General features: G+C 31.9%; 1 protein-coding gene across 3 annotated transcripts in view; it reads left to right on the top strand.

Annotated features, from left to right (window-relative positions):
• LOC143244850 (uncharacterized) overlaps positions 1–19,908 on the top strand; it is a 39,287-nt gene extending 19,379 nt beyond the window's left edge. The window contains exons 2-3 of one of the 3 annotated variants that reach the window (XR_013025353.1): positions 420–5,066; positions 10,144–19,908. Coding sequence is in view for 1 of the 3 variants with exons in the window: in XM_076490268.1 (XP_076346383.1) it covers positions 593–3,442 (2,850 nt within the window). In the remaining 2 variants the exon portion in view is untranslated. Of the gene's footprint in view, positions 1–419; positions 8,450–8,476 lie in introns of those variants that run through there. The other 2 variants (XR_013025349.1, XM_076490268.1) reach the window with 2 other exon arrangements.
• Positions 19,909–20,114: the final 206 nt, after the last annotated feature.

The following is a 20,114-nucleotide window of genomic DNA, read 5'->3' as shown; positions in this document are numbered from 1 at the left end:
TGCTCATTTTGTTGTTTGTCACATATCAGATAAGTGTTGTACAGATATCTTATCCAAGACTGCACAAAGCAGTACACAAGTAATTTTGATTAGTTTCATTAGAGAAGCCCCAGCTTAATGAGCTTTTACAATCATGAATCTTAATAATTCATGTTAATTTTTGCATACAGTGCATATATATGAAATAGGCTAACCTATGTTATTAAGATTTAGTTAACCATTTGACTGTGGTTCTGTGCACAGATATCTTGTAATGTTTGCATATATTTGCTTAAGCATGATATTAGCTACTAAGTTCATTATTGGTGTATTTTTTTCCATCCTTTATATGTATTTTTTGTTGTTGAAATAATAATTTGTCTTGGGCATGGTGAAGTTTGTAACTAAGTAAGTGTATCTGTTTTCTTTTGTCTTTACAGGAACCAGTTGTTCTTAATAAGAGTTAGAAGATACAGATATAATTCATAATTATTATCAGACATGAAAGTGTATCTTGTGAGTACATGGTTTGCTCATGAAGTTGAAAAACCTTAGAAGTTCAAGTTTTTTAACTACATTCATCACTTTACATTTCATGTTTTAATATTCAAGAATGAATGGAAATAGTGATGAAAACATTTTGTTCACAAGTCAAGAATTAAATCAAAGAGTGGCTACAGCAAGTTTGTGCAACACTGAAGTCAAAGCAAGTGGAAACAATTTTTGTGATACTGCTTTTTCCCATCCACATTTTATTAGTAGAACTTCTCACAATTCTGCTGAACTTCAGGTTTCACCACCAAAAGAAATTTTGAACTTAGATGCTTCTCCATGTAGTCATACTGTAAGTATGCATAATAATACTGACACATCTTCTAATTGCAGTGATGTTATTATGAATTATGGAATGGCATCTAGGCCAGAAGCTCTTGCTGTTCAGTCAGGTTTTTCTTCTCCTTCATTATCTCAAAAACCTGTGAATGAAGAAGTTATCGTAACATCTCAGATTTCTTCACACACAGAAAATATGTTAGTAGAGAGAGTCTCCAACCATTCTGGGATTACCCCAAACAGAATACCTTCACAAAATATACTTACCAATAGAGGATCTCCTCAACCCCTACCATCCCTTCGTGAGATGTTGAATGTTTCTCCAAATATGGATGATGAAATGCACCATCAGTTCTTGAGGCAAGCAGCCAAGGTTGTAGAACAGATAACACGTGTCTCTAGTTCTCGATCTGGACAAAATGTGATGGATAGCTGCAGAACTTTGGCTCCATCTGTCTACTGGAAACATTTTTTGGGTACATCATATGCTGGAAAAAAAACAGCTTCAGAAATTTGCTTGACAAATAATAATGAAAACAAACAAGAGTTTCCTTCTGTTAACAATGTTACAAAAACAAAAGATCTTGAAAAACCTGAATCAAAAGTTGAACAAGAACCTCTTAAAGATGAAATTAATGGTCAGTCAGAACCAATAAAACAAAATGTGCCTTTTGCAATAAACATGTCAAATAACCAAGAATCAAATTTGAAAAGTATACAACAAAATACTTGTACACTGTCTTCATTAACTACAAACAATGCATTAGTTTCCAAATCTCCAGTTCAGTCAACTACAATTATGGCACGTGCTGGAATTAAACCAGAATTATATACAGAGGAACGACACCTACTTGTACAGAGTGGTGTAAAAGCAGAGAGTAAAAGAATAACAATACAAGGTGTTCCTTGCCACAGATGTTGTAAAACATTTTCAGATAGTCGTAGTCTGCAACGACATTTACTTGTACATAGAGGTTTTCGTCCATACCGTTGTAACTATTGTCCAAAAGCCTTTATGCTAAATGGTGATCTAAAGCGCCATTTGAGAATTCATAATGGTGAAAGACCATTTGCCTGTGAAGTGTGTGGACGGAGGTTTACTTTGAAAGGAAACCTAATGCAACATTTTCGAACACATACACCAGAAAAACAGTTCACTTGCACAATTTGTCGTAAAAACTATGCACAAAAGGATAGCCTTTATCGTCACATTCGAGCACATTTTGGGGAAAAGCCTTATGAGTGTACAACTTGTGGAAAGCGATTTAGCTTAAAAGGGGACTTAAGCAGGCATATCTTAATTCACAGTGGGCTGAAACCTCATTCATGTAGGGTTTGTGGAAGAAAATTTTCCCTTAAGGGGAATTTAACTCAACACATAAGAACACACAGCAGAGAGAAACCTCCAGGAAGAATCACAAACAAAGAGATGGGTGTTGTAGAATCTCTTCATACATTTCAGGGTTTATCAAATGTGTGTGGTACTGCTTACAATGAGATGCAACAACATACAGGTTATTCTTATGCATCTTCATCTATTTCAACCCAGTCTTCAACAGTGCAGTCAAAACAAATATGTATACAGTCTTCTTCCAGGTCTACAACAGAAAATAGTCTCAATGGAACTCTAGCAGTTAACTTATCCACACCTCCATCAACCTCCAAAACCCAAACTTCTTCAAATGTAACACAACATTCTCCTGTGGAATCACCACAAGGAGGGCTGTCATTTTGCTCTGAATGTTCCAAAACCTTTTCCACAGCTGCTAAGCTACATGAGCATGTGCAAATGATACATGAGCAATCAATGACATCTGGATTCAATTCACAGGATTGTAATTATTGTGAAAAATCATTTTCTAACAAATCAGAGTTGTGTCAACACATAAGCACACATTGTGCTGTTAGACCTTATGAATGTCATATTTGTTCCAAGACATTTACATTGAAGGGCAACCTACACCAACATCTGACAACTCATCAGCTGGGTAAATCATTTTTTTGTCCCATGTGTGATAAACCTTTTGGAAACCAGCGAAATCTGAAGCTGCATGTGAAACGACATGAAACTGCACGAGCAAATTTTGCCTGTACCAACTGTGGTCGGGCTTTTTTAGCTAAGTCGGATCATTTTTTCCATTATTGTAAAATGGAAGAAAGATATGAAACAAAAGTAGTAAATTCTGTGCAAGCTGAATCATCTTCATCAAAACATGTAATTTCATCTTCCTCACTTTCTACTGGAACTAATCGCACATTGAGTTTGCCAGCATTTCCTTCATCATCATCGTTACCTGAGTCCAATTCAGTACCAACTTATACAAACACTTTAAAAAATAATAATCAAATTTCAGAAATAGCCAAGTCTGAAGTGATTGAAAGTTCCCATTGCACAATCAGTACATGCACCTCTTTACAGTCTGGGGTAGCTACCACACCAATAAGCACACCTTCAAATGGATCACAGTCATTTCTTGGACCTATCTATCGACATCTATACTTTAACAACACATATCAAGATAGCCACGAGAAAGATGATTTGAGCATGGTAGTCCAGGCTTCAGTTCAAGATCCCAATGTATACTTAGGAAAAGAACATTCAAGATTGTTACTATCCACATCAAAAGAATAGTACTGTAATTTGAATTTGATTTATGTAAAGTACAGGTCAAGTACATATACAGCACAAAGTGGTAGTTAATCAGCAATCATTTCTCATTTGGAATGCTAACTGTACATGTAAGTATTTATAAATAGTGTTAGGATTAAAAAGTAGGAACTGTATATATTTAGAATGTAGTATTTTCAGCTTTATTGTACTAATTAAGAAGTTGGATATAACCAAACTATATTGTATGACATTTGTTCTTATAGGACTTGCATAAGTAATCATGGAGAGAGCAGAATTTGTAAGCTTTAATAAATTTATTAGAAATATACACATGCAAATAAATATTTTTACTAAATTTATGGTAAAATACATCTATTTGTATACATGAATATTAAAAGTTTTTTACTTAATTGTTTCTTTTCAGTAGACATATTTGCTACAACCTTTATAAGTAGTGAAATGCATATGTATATTTAAATGTATATACATAGATGGCATTTTATAGTTCACACAAAATATCATGACTCAGTTCACAATAGACCATTGAGCCACATTCTTCAACTGACGTGTATGAAAACATGGTCGGGTGATTTAAGTAAATTGTAACACCATTCAGTAAACCTTATAAATCATTTAATGTTTCATATACTAAATGAAACATATCATGTTTTGGCTGGTTTGTAACTTGTAACATTATTCACAAACCAAATTCATGTTTGGTAACCTGAACTGAACAGTCAGGATATTCTGTGTTTATTTCACATGTTTAAAATAAAGTGCATGTATATATAAGTTGTCTGTAATTGTACACATACACTATAACTGTGTTGCATCTGTTACAATTATTTTGTTCATTGTCTAAAATACTGCAGTTCAAATACAAAAAGGTCTGTTCAGAACTTTTACAGCATTTACTTGGCTATGCTAGGTGAATTTATGAACAGTTGGGATGATAAATCTTTTGAAATATCACATGATTACAGCTTCCTAACAGTTTAAAAGGGTTCCAGAATATGTAAGGAAGTTTCAAATTTATGAAAGAAGAGACTGTTGAAAATGGTTTTATTTGCCATAATGTTTTAGCATTCTTAAGATGAAAGATATATATATATATATATAGGTGATGTGTTTGCAATCTATAGTAGTGATAGAAAGATGAGAGACTAGGCTTTACAGCTTCTTCTACCATTGGCAGCATTCTTTTTTGTGGTAATTGTTATAAACTGTTGTTCTCCCAATGCATTTTCCACTACTGGAGGCATATGTGCATTACACTGTGGTTAGTATTGTCTTTCTCTTGCTTACATGCTTTACAAGGTCCATGAACTATGACATTGACTTATGAAAACCTGTTTGAGCAATTCAGAGGTACAGTAGCTCATGAAAAATGACTGTGAGTAGTATGTTAATTCCAAAACAAATACCTTTACACACCAAATAGCTTCTTTTCTCTTGAAATTGCACATTCTGCCCAAGAGTTGCAGTGCACCAAAATCTTTTGAATTTGCTGATATTTGCAACTTCTTTATTATTTCACTACACTGAGCTTAGATATTCTTAAAATGAATTCACAGTTTAATATAACTTTACTTCTGCTGATGTGAGAAAAGGATTTGGTTACACTGAACAAAATACTAACAATTTGGTAGGAAGTTTTTTATTTATGGAAAACATGATGGCTATTGTGTGGTGGAATCCATTATGTAGCCTGGACCATCTGCTTTTGTCTCTTCCACGCTTTTTTTAAGCCTGAAACTGAAGAGAACAAATTTAAATGGCTTTTTCCATCTACAACTTTTGCTTTGGGAAAATCTACATATTGAAGAACATTCTCAGTCTTCCTCTGATTTTCAAAACCTCATTTCTTATATTTATACAGTTCCTTCTCTCCCACTAATATTTTTTGTCTTTCCATTCACTTTCACATAAACCTTTTCCATTCAAACTTACCATTTCTTGATAATCAGGCTTTGTAATCGCTGTTGTCTCTTCAAGGAATGGATTCATCATCAGCTATTTTTCTATCTGTTGCACAGCTTTTCTACCTTCAAGCCTTTTTATTACCCTTCTTCAATATCTCTTCTCTATTCACCTTGTGACAGAAGCCCTTCACCATTCACCTGATGACTTTTGGGAGACACTAGCTCCATTTTTTTTCTACAATGGCATGTTCTACCTCTTCTGCATTCTCTTAGTAATTGATTCCTGTATAGTTCGACATTTTGGGCTGAAATACCATAGCTGTTCAAGTCTTTTTTATCATGGAACCTTTGTTTTGCCCCTTATCTATGGCCAGGAGTTTTTTTATGGTATTCCCAATTCCCTTGAATCACAGACTGAAACTGCCCATTACCAATCTTTTCTTACTTTTTTAGTTTCTTGTTTGTCTCAACCTCACCCTTCCACCTCTTTCCCTTATCATAGCCCTTCTTCCACTCCCCATTCTGTTCATGTGTTCATCGGGTAGCAAACTAAAACTGAGGCTAACAGAATTCATTCATAAATTACTTTAATATTGCAGTTACTTGTAGGTTACTATTGCTATAGATTCTCAATCGATTCTTTTTTAGATTAAATCCTGTTAGCCTCAGTTCTTGTATCCTACCTGATAATGACAGGAAATCTGGTGAAACATTATGAATAAAATAAGTAAAAGTGTTACTATGTACACACAGTAAAAACTTGTGTGAATTTTAAAAGTATAGTTTCTATTAATTCTCACTTCTTTTGTTCACTTATGAGACCTTGAGTGTTTAGTTACTTAAATTCATACTTACCCTTCTAACTCTGCATAAGTAATTCTTTCTTTTTGGGGGGTATTGGCTTTTCTGGAACTCCTCATATGCCTCTCCTACATGACCACTGGAGCCTTTCCAGATATATGCTATTTTCATCAATCCTCCTCTTTATTCTCCACTGGAGGATCTTGCTATGTGGCAGGACTGCTCCAATACCATCTCCTGCATTCCTTACCTCATCCCATACTGGATCTTCACCTCTTTACAGACACTTCTATTTCTAAATGAGAAACATCTCTTCATATTTGTCTCACTGTGGACTGTATGTGTATCATCCTCTCTGCATTCTTCCTTGGGTCCTTGCTACAACTTTGGTTTTCATTAATCCATCTTGTCCAAACCTACCTTCCAAACATTCCACCACTTCTTGCTCAACTTCAAATGCCAGTCTTTCATGAAAGAGAGAAATTTGTCCAGTTCATTAGTTGTAAAGCCAGGCTATTTCTTTGCATAACTTTCTTTCTGTTCCACATTTGTTTCCTTTCCATCTTCTCCATGTACCAAAATAAATGGCATGCTTATCACTATTGGTCTATCCTTCACCATCCTCCCTCCTGGACAGCTTTTTTACAGCATCATATTTCCTTCTTCATGTGGCTGTTCAATTATGGCTTGTCTGTCTCTCCCAATGTGGGACTCGTTCAAACCTTTTGTGACTTGTTTTTTATTCATCTCTCACTAAGATCATGTTTCCTGATCCTTCTTGCAATTACTTTAATGTCTATACCATAGATTCTTCCTGAATTTTCTACCACCACACATATCTTCTCCTTTATCCTGACTAGTCCTTTCTTCTAAAATACTTTCTCAGCTACAGAAAGTAGTCTCACCTTTTCTCCCATATCCGTTCTCTCTATATCTCATCTGTATTAGCATTTGGACCCAGACAGACTCCTGTGTTCTGTATTGATTGTTATCTATTCACACATCTTCCTTTTGAAGTTGCTGTCATTCCATGTTTCATTCCTCGGGACCCTTCCTTTACTAGAGACCTTTCTCCTACCACCCTTACAAGACAAATTCATAAGTTTATCCATCTGGTGTGCTCTTCTTTGGAAGTGGATGATTATCAGCTCTTTCTTGTCTCTTCTCACCAGATTCGACATTCCTTCATGTTATTTCTGCTCATGTTTGCTATCCGTTAGATGAAATTTTCCAGTCTGACATGTGGACTACTCCACATACCTTTGTTATCATTTAGCTACTCTGCTTGGCTTGTTTCTGGAGAAATTTAGATGTCTTCTCACGTCTCTTTAGTCCACCTTTCATATTTAAACTGGTGAGTGTACATATGTTTTTTCCTTACCTCTGAATTACTATAGCATTTCAATAAACATTTGATGTTGCATCCAGGATACATTTACCTAAAATTTTCTTTATGCTAGGATGATGAAAAGTGCTCATACTATTTGCTCTGGTTTTTTTAATGCTCACTGTGAGATGGGATGTTCTGTAAAACTGTGTTAGTTTTCTCATAGTATCTATGGATACATTTTACTTTTCTGACACAGATAATACACATACCATGGATATTGAGAAAAAATCCAGCACTGGAGTACTGTTTCTACCAACTTTTCTGGCTAATGCTTTTAAAAATAGGATTTTTAAATCACCTGTTGCACTGTGTTCAGAAACAGTTCTTTCATACTGAAAGACATATGGCTATCAGAGCATATTCTCTGGCTCTTCCATGCATTAATTCTCTCTCCTCATCACACCTATGGGCTTCCTTTGGATGCTTTTTGAAAGGTGCTCATCCAGGTAAAATTTTGCACCAGTCTCTCCTCCATCTCAGTGTGGGATTCTATTTATTTTGTGTTTATAAGTGAGTATTTGTTTCAAAGTTAATATTTTCTTACCTGAAAGTATATTTCCAATAGATATTTACCTCTCTGATAGTCCTATCCATCCTTCCCTCTTTCCTAGTGTACTTTTTTAGTACCTCATCAAAAAATGAGGCTCCATGAGTGAGAGTGTATAAGGAGTCATTGTGCATGGAGCTATATTCTATTAGTGGAGGGTTCTATTACATGACATTTCCATCTTGTAATGGCACAAATTCATGTAATTTCATGTGAGGTTAGGTTGGAATTTTCATAAGGTTGGTAGCTTGCAAATTTCCTTGGAAGAATGTGTATTCTCAAGTGGAAAGAAGCTATTCTGTGTGTATAGGGGTGATTGTCTGTCAGTAATACATTTTCAGTTAACTTTCCATGTACTGGGAGTCCTCGTTATATATGGTTGGAATTTTCATAAGGTTGGTAGCTTGCAAATTTCCTTGGAAGAATGTGAAGTGCTGGTAGGTTGTGGTAATAATCTACCTGTTTAGAGGAAAGGGCATTGCAGGGTCATCATGGTTTGATTCCACATCATTTGTAGAAGACACAGACAGGGTAACTTCTACAGAGAATCAATGAAGAGGATGTGCTGTTGAGTTTGAAGAGCCAGGAGAAGCAGCTGGAGCATGACTGTGGATGGCTGAGCAAGGCTTTAGGAATTGCATAATTATAAGCTGCTTTATTGTTTGTTATCTTTGTGCATTAACCTTCTTGTAGGAAGTAAGGACAATGTTTCCATTGCAACTGCAGGTTCTGTTCTAAGCTTGTATTCATGTCTGGTACTTCCTGAGCAAAAGCTTCAGCATGCTAAAGTCAGCTAACTTCTTCATTGTCATGTTCTTGATGTCAAGAACTACTACTTTTTTCCCTTATTTTCTTCATCAGCAACAGAAATTTCAATGAGATCATCAACACTCAGCTCCTCATCATGAGAATCTGTGTGTCCCATGATGTCAACTTCCTGGGAAGCCTTCCTCATCCACTCAAGTTCAACAAGCTCTTGGAAGTCATTAATGCACTCTTCTAATAATGATTTTCATGCTGAGTTCATTGTAAATGATTTTCCTTCTTCACATATTGGTTTGATGTTGTCAGTATCGTCTTTTCCTAAAGTCATGAATTGTTGATTTGTTACATTCAATAGCATCACCCAAAAGCTTGCTGATAATTTGACTTTTTTATATTGTGATAAGTCTTTCATCAAGGAGTGGAGTAAAGATATAAGCAATAAGATAGTGTTAGGACAAAATTTTAACATTAGGATTAATGTTGTCCAAATGTTTTGGGTGTCCTGATAAGCAGTAAGTTTAGCCTCTATGAAATATTGCTGAATCTTTACAACAAAATGATTAGTTAACTATTCTTCACACACTTGATTTGTAACCTATGTCTTTTTTTGTTGGCAGCCCAATGCCCAGGCAATATTTTCTTGTTAAGGCCTCTGACAGTATGAAAGTTCTGGGAATGAAACACAAGCAGTGGCTTTACTTTGAAGTCGCCTGTTGTGTTTCATCACAGTAGCAGCAGCATACTATCTTTTGCTGCCTTAAAACCAAATGCTATCTTCTCCTTACAAAACATCACAGTTTTATCAGCATTAAAAACTTGCTTAAGGCTGTACCCTTCTGCTTCAGTGATTGCTCTCAGTTCTTCTGGATGTCTGGCAGTAGAATTATGTAAGTTCTGATGATGAATGAATTTAGCAAACCAGCCCTTACTGGCCATAAAGGGCTTTTCAGCTCCACCATAATCTTGGATCAAGCATTCATAAATTTTCAAAGCTTTACTTCTGATATTGGTGCAGCTAAGATTTGTTTTCTTCTGGTTTTAATGTTCAATCCAAAGTTCAAGTGGTTTCTCCATCTTCACCAACACTAGATTCTGTACTTTAGCCATCAGTCTTGCTGACAGTGGTGTTGAACATATTTCTGAACTGTTAAGTTTCATCAGCATTCTTTGTAATGGTGCATATAGTTGACACAACAATGTTGTAAGCATGACCAAGTGCAGAGGGACCTTTACCAGTTTCCACAAGCTTTAGATTTCCTAACTTCAGTTCTAGCATTGTTGCTTGGGTGGGTTATAGAGCTAGGGGTAAGAAGTAAACTTGCAGAATATTTGGAAGCCACAGCTGTAAAATGTACAGGATTGAAAATTACACAATCGAAACTGAAGTGGCAGAGGTGCATTACTTTAGGTGGTGGGAACCCAAGCATGACCACAATGTACCATTCACATCACAGGTTACCATCAGCAGAGACACTGTGGCACCAAGAAGCATAGTGTGTCTGACTTGGAACATGTTCTTCCATGCTCAACTGCATGCAGCTGAATTATTCTAGCATAAAATGATTTTTTTGGTGGAAATAAGGCCCTTGCATAAGGGCAAATATGCTGAATGTGCACATAAAGAGGACTCTCAGTGTACCTACATTATGCAGAGGAATTGCTATTGACTTGGACTCTGTCTCAATGGAGCCATATGTTGGCCTCTAATTCAGAAAGAATATTTCTTACATTATAGAGGTGTTAGCAATCCAGCCTCAAAATATGCAGAGCTCAACGTGTTGTTTTTCTGGACTCCTCAGACTTTTAACTTTCTATTATAGCTGTAACTTGATATCTCATTAACACTGGAAATATTTTGTACCATTTTTCTAACTTTTTTTTTTTTTTAATAAAAACCTAAGATATTTCAAAATTGAAAAAATTAAACCTACAATGCTCATTTTTCAATTCATAAAATTAGGAAGCAATCAAAACAAAATTCAATTTCATTCAGTCATTTATAGAACAAGACAGTTTAATAATGATTAAATTGGTTAGTTTCATAAGCTAATTTATTAATCAGTTAGTAACCAAATAACCCACTTGTTGAAGTAAGTTGATTCCAGTTATTTTAAGAGTGGAATAACTGAAATTATGATTGATTGTCAAAAACAAAATCAAATAATCAAATTGGGGATTTTTAATTATTTACCATGTTCCATTATTCCAACTATTTAAGGTATATAAATAATGCCATTATTTTTACTTGATATCAGGCAAGGAAAAAGGTGCCAAACTAGGGGAAATTTCCAGAACTTTCAAACCTTTTTTGTTCCCCAGAAAATAATAATTGTGTTCTGTAATGTTGTGTATGCAGGCTTAGATCTAGGGGAGCTCAGGGGTGATAACCCTCTCTCCTCATCCATTTGTATATATAAGAAGAAAAATGCAAAGGTTATAAATTAATTTTTGGAGAGAAAAATCACCATTTAACACTATGAGAATAATTTATAAACTTGGTGATGTTTTGAACAAACAATCATTTTCAAGCTAGGAAACAAACCTGTTGGTGAATGACAATTACAGGACACACACACACAAATTAATAGTTGTATTATTTAAATGTTGTTTAAGTAGAAGCATGTCTAAAGGGCATTTTACCCACCTCTCTCTCTCTCTTTTGTTTTTCATAAATTGACAAAAAAAAAGATAGCCAGATGTCCTTACATTACCATATAGTATCAGAAAGGAAACATAAGATGCCAATGTTTGTATTTGATTGGACTCTTAATTACATAAAATACTTTTGAGAATGTTCTCTGAAATCAGTACAGTTGGAGTCTGTAGTAATCCAGTTAAATTTTTAACCAACAAGTGACTATTTCTAAGCTAATACAACAAGACGTAAGAATTAAATGTTGCCCTGGTACATTTTCTACAGAGTAAACATGTCCTGAGGTTTAGAGATTTATTATTATGGAAGTTGTTGTGTAGGATAACTGCAGCTTCTATAATAGAGACATGTTACAGAATCCCCTTTTCTTTGTTTAGAAGTTAAATTCTTGTGAGAAAGATGTTCTTTGATGTCAACTGTAAGTAGTATGACTGTATAAGTTATGACATTTTAAGGATATCTTGAAAATAAGTATCTCATTTACCAATGCTATAATATTTATTAATATCATTATAAATAACCATAAATTAAAGCATTTGAGATTTTTGTTTCCATCTGTTTTTATTTTCACATTAATAGAAATAAACATATAAGCTTTGAAATTGCTGTATTACAGTAAAATGACTGATATAATCATTTGAAAAATTTATATTACTTTAACTTTATCTGACTTAGGTTAGTTTAGAATAATCTGGTCAAAAATAGCATATTATTATAGTGAAATTTTTTTTTATATATATATAAAATGTAGAGATTTTTTGTTAATTATTACAGTTTTTTGGATTTTTTATAAAGTTAACGTAATATAACATCATTGTGGAAATGAAACAATACTACAACTAGTGTGAACAAGTTAAATATTATATTTAATTTTTAACACAATAACATAACATTATCTAAATAGACTTTCTAGTTATAGTTTTAGTCATTCCTTAATAGTTTTAAAACCTTTATAAGATAACGTTATCACTATTAAAAGTCTTAAATTAACGTTAGTGTAATTTTATGTTGTTTGACATGAAATATAAGCTACTTGAAGAGTAAAATACTAGATTTTTATTTCTTATAACTACTTGTTTGTGTAATAAATAAAATATGATTATTCATTTTCATTGGTTAGTAATAAAGTATGTAGGTAACTACAGAGCTATAGGTACAACACTTAAAGCCTCAACATTGTTGTAAATATGCTTATAAACATAACATTATACTGAATTGTCTGAAATAACAAGTATAGAAATGTGTATACAGTATTGTTTGCAACAGGTTCTCAATAAGTGAGTAATTATTTTGTTTCAAAATTTTAAACAGTATAGTTACACGTGTGATACATTTTCATGTATAAAGTTTAGGATTAAAAACATAGGAAATGTCTTGAAGTAATATTATATTTTTGGCTTTTGTAGAAGAGGAGGGGGGATTGTGGGGAATGTGTGGAATCAGTTAATGGGTGCATCAATTAATATAATTTAGCAAGTAACACTAATTGCCCAACTCTTCAGGTAAATAACATTTATAACTTAAACCATTCAGTTAACAGTCTTTCAACATTACAAGTTTTAGTTTTGATTGATAGGTCAAATCCCAACACATCTCCTTTGTACAGTCTTTGTATATTTTATAAGGTTGCTGAAATTGTTATTGCCAAAAGTGTCATTAAGGTTATTAGAAAACACATACTTTAATGTATCACCATTCATGTTTGTAAGAACTTGTTTATTATTATTAGGCTTGAAAATAATTATTCATATATTGTATATTCATGTGGAACTATCATTAATGCTTTTACTAGTCTGTACAATACTGGAAATATTTTGGAAATGGAAAGAAACTAAAACACTTACAAGAGCAACTTTTCACAAATAATTGCATATATTATTTTGATTTGACTCATTAGATCCCATATTGCAAGTATCATAATTTCTAAATTCATTGTTTTGATACAACATTTGGAACTTATCAACCCAATATCAATAATTTTATTATGATTCTTTTCCTTGTGTAATAACAAAAACATTGTAATTTATTCTTGGTAGTTTTTCATTCCTTTAACCAATGTTTGATAAGTGTCAAGTACTAGCCATTGAAACTTGTTATTTCTGTTTTCAATAAATAATCTAGATGTGTGAAAGACAAAAAAGATTTTCACATGTTATTTTTATCAATTGTATCCATGTTCACAATATTGTTCTTATTTTTAATATTAATATTTGGTTTTATGAAACATGTTAATAGATCTTTATACAAATGCTTAATCTCACCTAGAATTATTTATTAAAACATACTTTTTGAAATAATTCTAGGAAAATAAAAAAATTGTTTGTCAATGTTAAAGCACTGTCTTCATCAACCTTAGATTTTATTTATTGGGTTTATTCAACTTTCTTGACTTTATTCTATTTTGTGGAAGGAAATTCAATACAATGTAAGGATTTCTCATTATTTGGATAGTAATAATAGGTCTCAGGTTCTAACAAGAGGTGAAAATACATGTTGTATAGATAAACTACTGTGAGAATCCTTGACATTTTCAAGTACAAAGTGTAGGAGTGGATGGCATTTTTAGACTGTTCAACATCATGTAACAGAAGACATGTGATTTGATATTTTAATGAGATGATTCTCTAAACATTTTGAAGTCTGTTGTAAACACATTGTGATAACAGCCTTGTAAACCTTTAAATCATACAAATCATGGAAAAGCCACAAAAACCAGGAATTTTATAACACGTCGTTCCCTGTTTTGGCACAAAACACCCATATAATTTTGATTTTCATAAACTTTATTGTAACCTTACATGTTCATATATGCAGTTGTAAAAATGGTAACATAAGTGAACACACTACATGTAAATAGGAAAACAAAACTTCCTTCTGCTTCTAACTGTTAACAACTCTGTAATGCATTCTGTTGTGAAGTATCTTAATATTATATGAAATGTTTAATAAAGGATATTGTACTTTTATTTACTTCAGTCAAAAGTAGGAATGCATTCATTTATAAAGTACACTAAGTACTGTACAATGTCGGTCATAGTCTTGACATAATAATCCTGATGAAGGTAATCTGTGTATGTTAGTTAAAATTCAAGTGAAACATGTTACTAGTAGTGTTTTTTATAGCTGTTTATATGTACTTGTTTACAGACACATTAATTCTGAATCAACGAGACATATTTTAAGTAAAATATAATACACATTTCACAGTAACGTTTCTTATGTACATCATGACATTGAGTACTTATTGACTACAGTATGATTCTTCTCTAAAGGTAATGTCACCATTGTTGTGTAAGACTTATAATGTAGGTAAACTAATGTTTCTATCAGGCAAGAAGTCTTTGGCAAGATAGCTTACAAGTAATAGTATTTTAACATAGAGAAAAGTCTGTCTTTAATTCTACATGCTAATGTCAACAGTAAGTTTAAGCATATAATGAGGAATTACCAGTGTAACTACACTGCTCAATTTAACCAAATGTGCACTAGGACAGATGCCCTGTTGGAACAGCTGTAATTATGAATTTACTTTATGTATCTAAATGAAATTTATCAAGCTTTTAACAAAAACTTAAATGAGTTACAAAGGCATTATCAGTCCAAATTGTGATCAAACTAACTTCCTGGTCAAGGTAAACTGTGTATCGGGTATGGATTTACTTGTATATTTATCTGGCTGTTTTTTACTTGAAATATGACCAACTGCTTTCACTTGTTGACTGAGCATGTAAAAATAATAAATTGTGTCATAAAATTAGTTTAAACCCTCTTATATTAACAAAACTGTTTTGACTCCTGCTACAAGAGATCATTAAATATTGAAAGAATGTTATAACTTACTATTTGCTCGTATTTTGATAGGTCTCTCGTGCTTTCAGGTGAAGAGTTGGGAAGTGAAAATTAGTTTTGCATACAATATCTTCATCTACAGCATCTTACTGATTGATAGTATGTTTCTAACTCTTCAAAGTGATGAAAATTATTGAAAATTTTAGTCTTGAGAAATTTAAATCTGTAGGATGTTTGGTTATAATGAGTATAAAAATGGGTAATAATTCTAATTTTCCATCAGCATATATTATCTGATAGTTCTTGGTACTCTAAAACAGTGTCACAGAAAACAAACATGTACAACATACTAACTTTAAAAAATATGTGGAATTTCTTACAAAGGTTTTCTCTAATAGAAAATAGTCATTTTTTTTTCTAAATATAGTTATAAATTATGCAAGAACTAATTTTCTGAATGGTATTAGAATAATTTGTTGATATATCAGCGTGTAGTTTAATGTCTAGTATACGTATAATGGCAAGATAATTGCCTGGTTTTAAAAAAAACATTTTTCAAGATTATTAAAACAACATACATACCTATTGGGAATCTACAGAAAAAATTACAGTTTAATGATGGCAAACATTACAACAAATTGAAAATTGGTATTTTATTTATGTAGATGTGATTTAATATGTGAAAATATTTGCTTGAACATCTCATCTTTCATTGTAATATTCTTGAGGGAAAAAAAATTTTTTTTTTTTCTTTTACATGGCCTACCAGTAACATGTAGATAATGTTTTATTAGCCAGAAAATTATTGAAGTTTCTAACACTTACATAAACATGTTAACAGGTATATTACATGTTACAACTAAATATTGATATACTATATGTGTTTGTACCTTCATTAACTTATAAAACCATCTGCTTCATTGTTTCAAAATTCCTGAAAGTTGTCTTTCTTGCATAATTTTTATCTATCTGTTAACACTGTGCTTTCTGACCCAAGTTATAGTCTTCGACTCATTATCTTACAATGTGTAGATTCATTACAAAGTTTTATGACTTAATCTCCACCACAGTATTACATGCACTGGAATATTTCATTATTCTTTAAAAAATACTATTTTGAAAGGTTTACAGCTTAGCAAGAAATGGCATAAGCAGCGATTTTAGTAAAATTATTCTGAAATTTGGCAGCTACATATTCCTTTATATCCTTACAAAAAAAACAACTTAAGTACATATGTTATCAAAGGAACATGATTTTACGTAGCATGTTGTCAAAATACGAGTAATGTTCACATATTTTGCTCCCCTTACCTGCTGTAGCAATATTTATTTTCTCTGTAGACTTTCTTCTAATTTCTTTAAACATTGTGATTTTTCTGCCACATAAGTTTAAAGCCATTAAAACTATTATTTACGATATTCTGGTAAAATCCTTTGTTTCCTGATGTCATTTTCATTCCACTCAAAACCACTTGTAAAATATTTTTAGTTGCAGAATGAAAGCAGTGAATGGTGGAAAAGCTTTGAGATTTATCACAAAACTTTTCTGGAAGCACATTATCTTGCTTGAGGTATGTTGGGCTCATGATCCACACAACTAGATAACTTGGAGATCATCCTGGGATGCATTATATATACATGGATAGGCAAAGCAAATACATATGTGTGGTAATATTGGTAAAGAAGGTCAACATAGAACATAAATTCTGTGGCAGTGCAGCAAAATTATAGAACATGTGTAAACTGTTCATATCTGTATGCTTAAAGTAAATTATTCACTTTTTTGTATTAATTGAATATGCATATATAGTAACAAGGAAATGAAATTGAAAACAAAAATTAAAATATATATAAACTGATCTACACTGCATTTATTATACTTATGTATCATAGGTCTGAAATTAAACCATAGGTTTTCTTAAAAATGACAGTATAACACATCTATTTATTAAATGAAAAACATCTTTTTAAAGGAATTTTTTAATATAATTACTATACCTGTGAAAGAAATGTGTGTACAGTATTTGTCCACAGTTTTGACCAAATAGATTGTTAATTAGTAGAACACACATGTATTATTTGCATAAAACATGTTTTTTGTGTATATAAATATTACTAGTGTATTTCAAGTTAGAATATATTTTTGTTGTTGTTCTTATTGCTCTACTTGTGTGTGTGTATACATATATTTTTTTTCTTCTGGTGACGTTGATGTGTGCCAGTCTTATGCAAGTTCATGCCTTTCTGTGGATGAAGGTTTGATGGTGTGTTTTGTATGATATAACTATCATTTGTTTAAGGTTATAAGTGTATCCTCTCTTTGTATACCATAAATCCATATCTTGCTAATACATGTAGTGTAGGATGACCTTCCTGTAGTATGATTTGATTCAAAGTATAAAACTTGTACAACATGTAGACTTAAATTTTTGTTTTATGTAGAAATGTGCCCTTCAGTGGCACTGTGGTATGTATGCAGACTTACACCATATGTGGACAGAGCACAGATAGCCCATTGTGTAGCTTTGTGCATAATTACAAAGAATAAAAAGCATACCAATTCAGTTTGTTGAATATCCTACAATGTAAATTTTAGGAACAAGTTTCCATGTAATTTTTTGAGTTAAATTGTGCTTCTATAGAGTTTTCAGTGAATTAAGATAAAGTTTAACTATCACAGTACTTCAAGAGTTGATACAAAAGGCTTTACCCTAAATGTTGTGCGTGTGTGTGCATGCCTCAAGGCTTAGTAGATGGAATTAATATATTTATCCTGGTTAATTTTCATTGGCATTTCTATTGCAGTAAGAAATATGAACCTCTGATGAGAATTTTTAAACTAATATACACCTGTTAAAACTGTAATTACTAAATTGACAATAGTTCAATGTGTACAAATTCACATATTTTGATTTTCATCAAAATTGAAGAGTAAATATTTTCTGCGTATATCATAGTCTTATTGTTTTATTAATATTAAAGTTTTTTGTTAAACAATAAACTATAAGTCAATAATCATACATGTGAAGTTGTAAATATGCAAGAGTAGCATCAATAAAAATAGTGATGTTTTAACATTAGTTGAGCCAATAATTTACTGTTGTGCTTAAAGTTTAAAAAGTTCAAACTGCCACAAAAAAATTTTAAAGACAGTTTTAATGATAAAATAATAAATGCTTGATTGTTATTAGAAAGTCTTAACAACAAGTAGATGAAGGTAAAATATGTTTTAAGTTTCTTCTTTCCTTAACTAAGGTATAACTTTGAAGTACCATTTAATATACTGTATTAATTATTTCTGTATGTAATGTAAATGTATAAAGCCATAAAAATTAAAAAACAAAGACTGAAAATTAACATCATATTTTTAAAACAAAAATGTGGAAATGTCCATAAATATGTTTTAAAATAATCTTTTAAGACTTTTATTTAAGTGAAATTGTTTAATTCTCTCAAGTAAAATTAGAAAGATTTTCTAAGTATCCCATATTGTACGCTGTACCACATGTGTAAATATACACATTTGTGATCTTTTAATGCTAATTCTCTGAATTTTCTTATCAATATCTTGCTGGAAAGTGTTCAACATGAGATAAATATACATGTATGTTTTCTTTATTTATATTTATGCAAGTTAAATTGAGGATTGTAATTATGTGTTCATTATATATTGACAGCACATATTTAACTGACATCTACTAAATTTCTTACATTATCAGATTTCAAGTTTTGATTAATTTGTTTTTGAATAATTATAGAACATAAATGCACTAGCAATCATTAACTAATCATGAAAGTATAGCTTTCACTTCATTAATAGTTTTTGTAACAACATCACCTAGGTTTCTAAAACTGGAATTTTGATCACATTGTGCTTGTATATTGGCATGTGTATAAAAACTTGTAGTTACTACATCCTCTTCTGTAGTTTTATAATGTACATGTAAACCAGTCTGTGGCTGAAATGTGCAACATGATCTGAAAGTTTTATGATGTTTGTTTAATTTGTGGTGGTGATTATTATTCCACAAATTATTTTATTGCCTATAAACATTTATATATATATATACATACAAACTTATGCAGGAATGTGCAACTGTATAGTTTTTTGCTCTCTAGTCAGTGTCAGTAGTTATAATAAAACATAAATAATAAAAAGATGTGTTGAAATTTTGTGGTGTAAGAAAGATTATAAAATATGGTTGCATGCTTTTCATTAAGTTTTTATTAGGTTTGTAATTGTAGTTTAAATTTACACTTATCTTGCACAGCATGAAGATTACCTATCCTGAAATCTCTGGAAGAATAACACTGTAAAAATTGTTTTACAGTGGATAAAGATAATCTTTCATGTTTAATGGAAGTGCACATATGCACTATAATATTTACACAATGTGAAAAATGGATTATCATTTGTAAAGGTTACAAATTATAATTTGAACTGTAATTTTTGCATTATGAATTTATGTGAAAGTGTACCTCTTTTATTTGTGCCAATTTTATTTTTAGCACTTTAATGAAACTTAGTTTTTATGGTTTTTATTGTATGTGTTCCACTATACTATGAAAGTGATTTTAAATATGTACAGATTTCATTCTGAAATAAATTTTGTTAAGTAATAGGCTGTTTCTGTTCTCATGTTTGTACTGAGTTACATTTTGAACATATAATCAGTGTGAATTCCATGATGAATTTGAAGTGCTTTTTGAATATTACAGATGTGGTTAGAATTTTTTTTAATTTCTCATCTGCTACACACATAACAAGAGCATATTAAAACTATTATAAATAATAAATGCTTGGAGTTTGACTGCATATCTGAAAA

The sequence above is a fragment of the Tachypleus tridentatus genome, chromosome 1 (genome assembly GCF_004210375.1).
Source record: "Tachypleus tridentatus isolate NWPU-2018 chromosome 1, ASM421037v1, whole genome shotgun sequence".
NCBI classification, from domain to species: domain Eukaryota; kingdom Metazoa; phylum Arthropoda; class Merostomata; order Xiphosura; family Limulidae; genus Tachypleus; species Tachypleus tridentatus.
The sequence above is the reverse complement of the archived record's forward strand: the minus strand, read 5'-3'. Positions and strand labels throughout refer to the sequence as shown.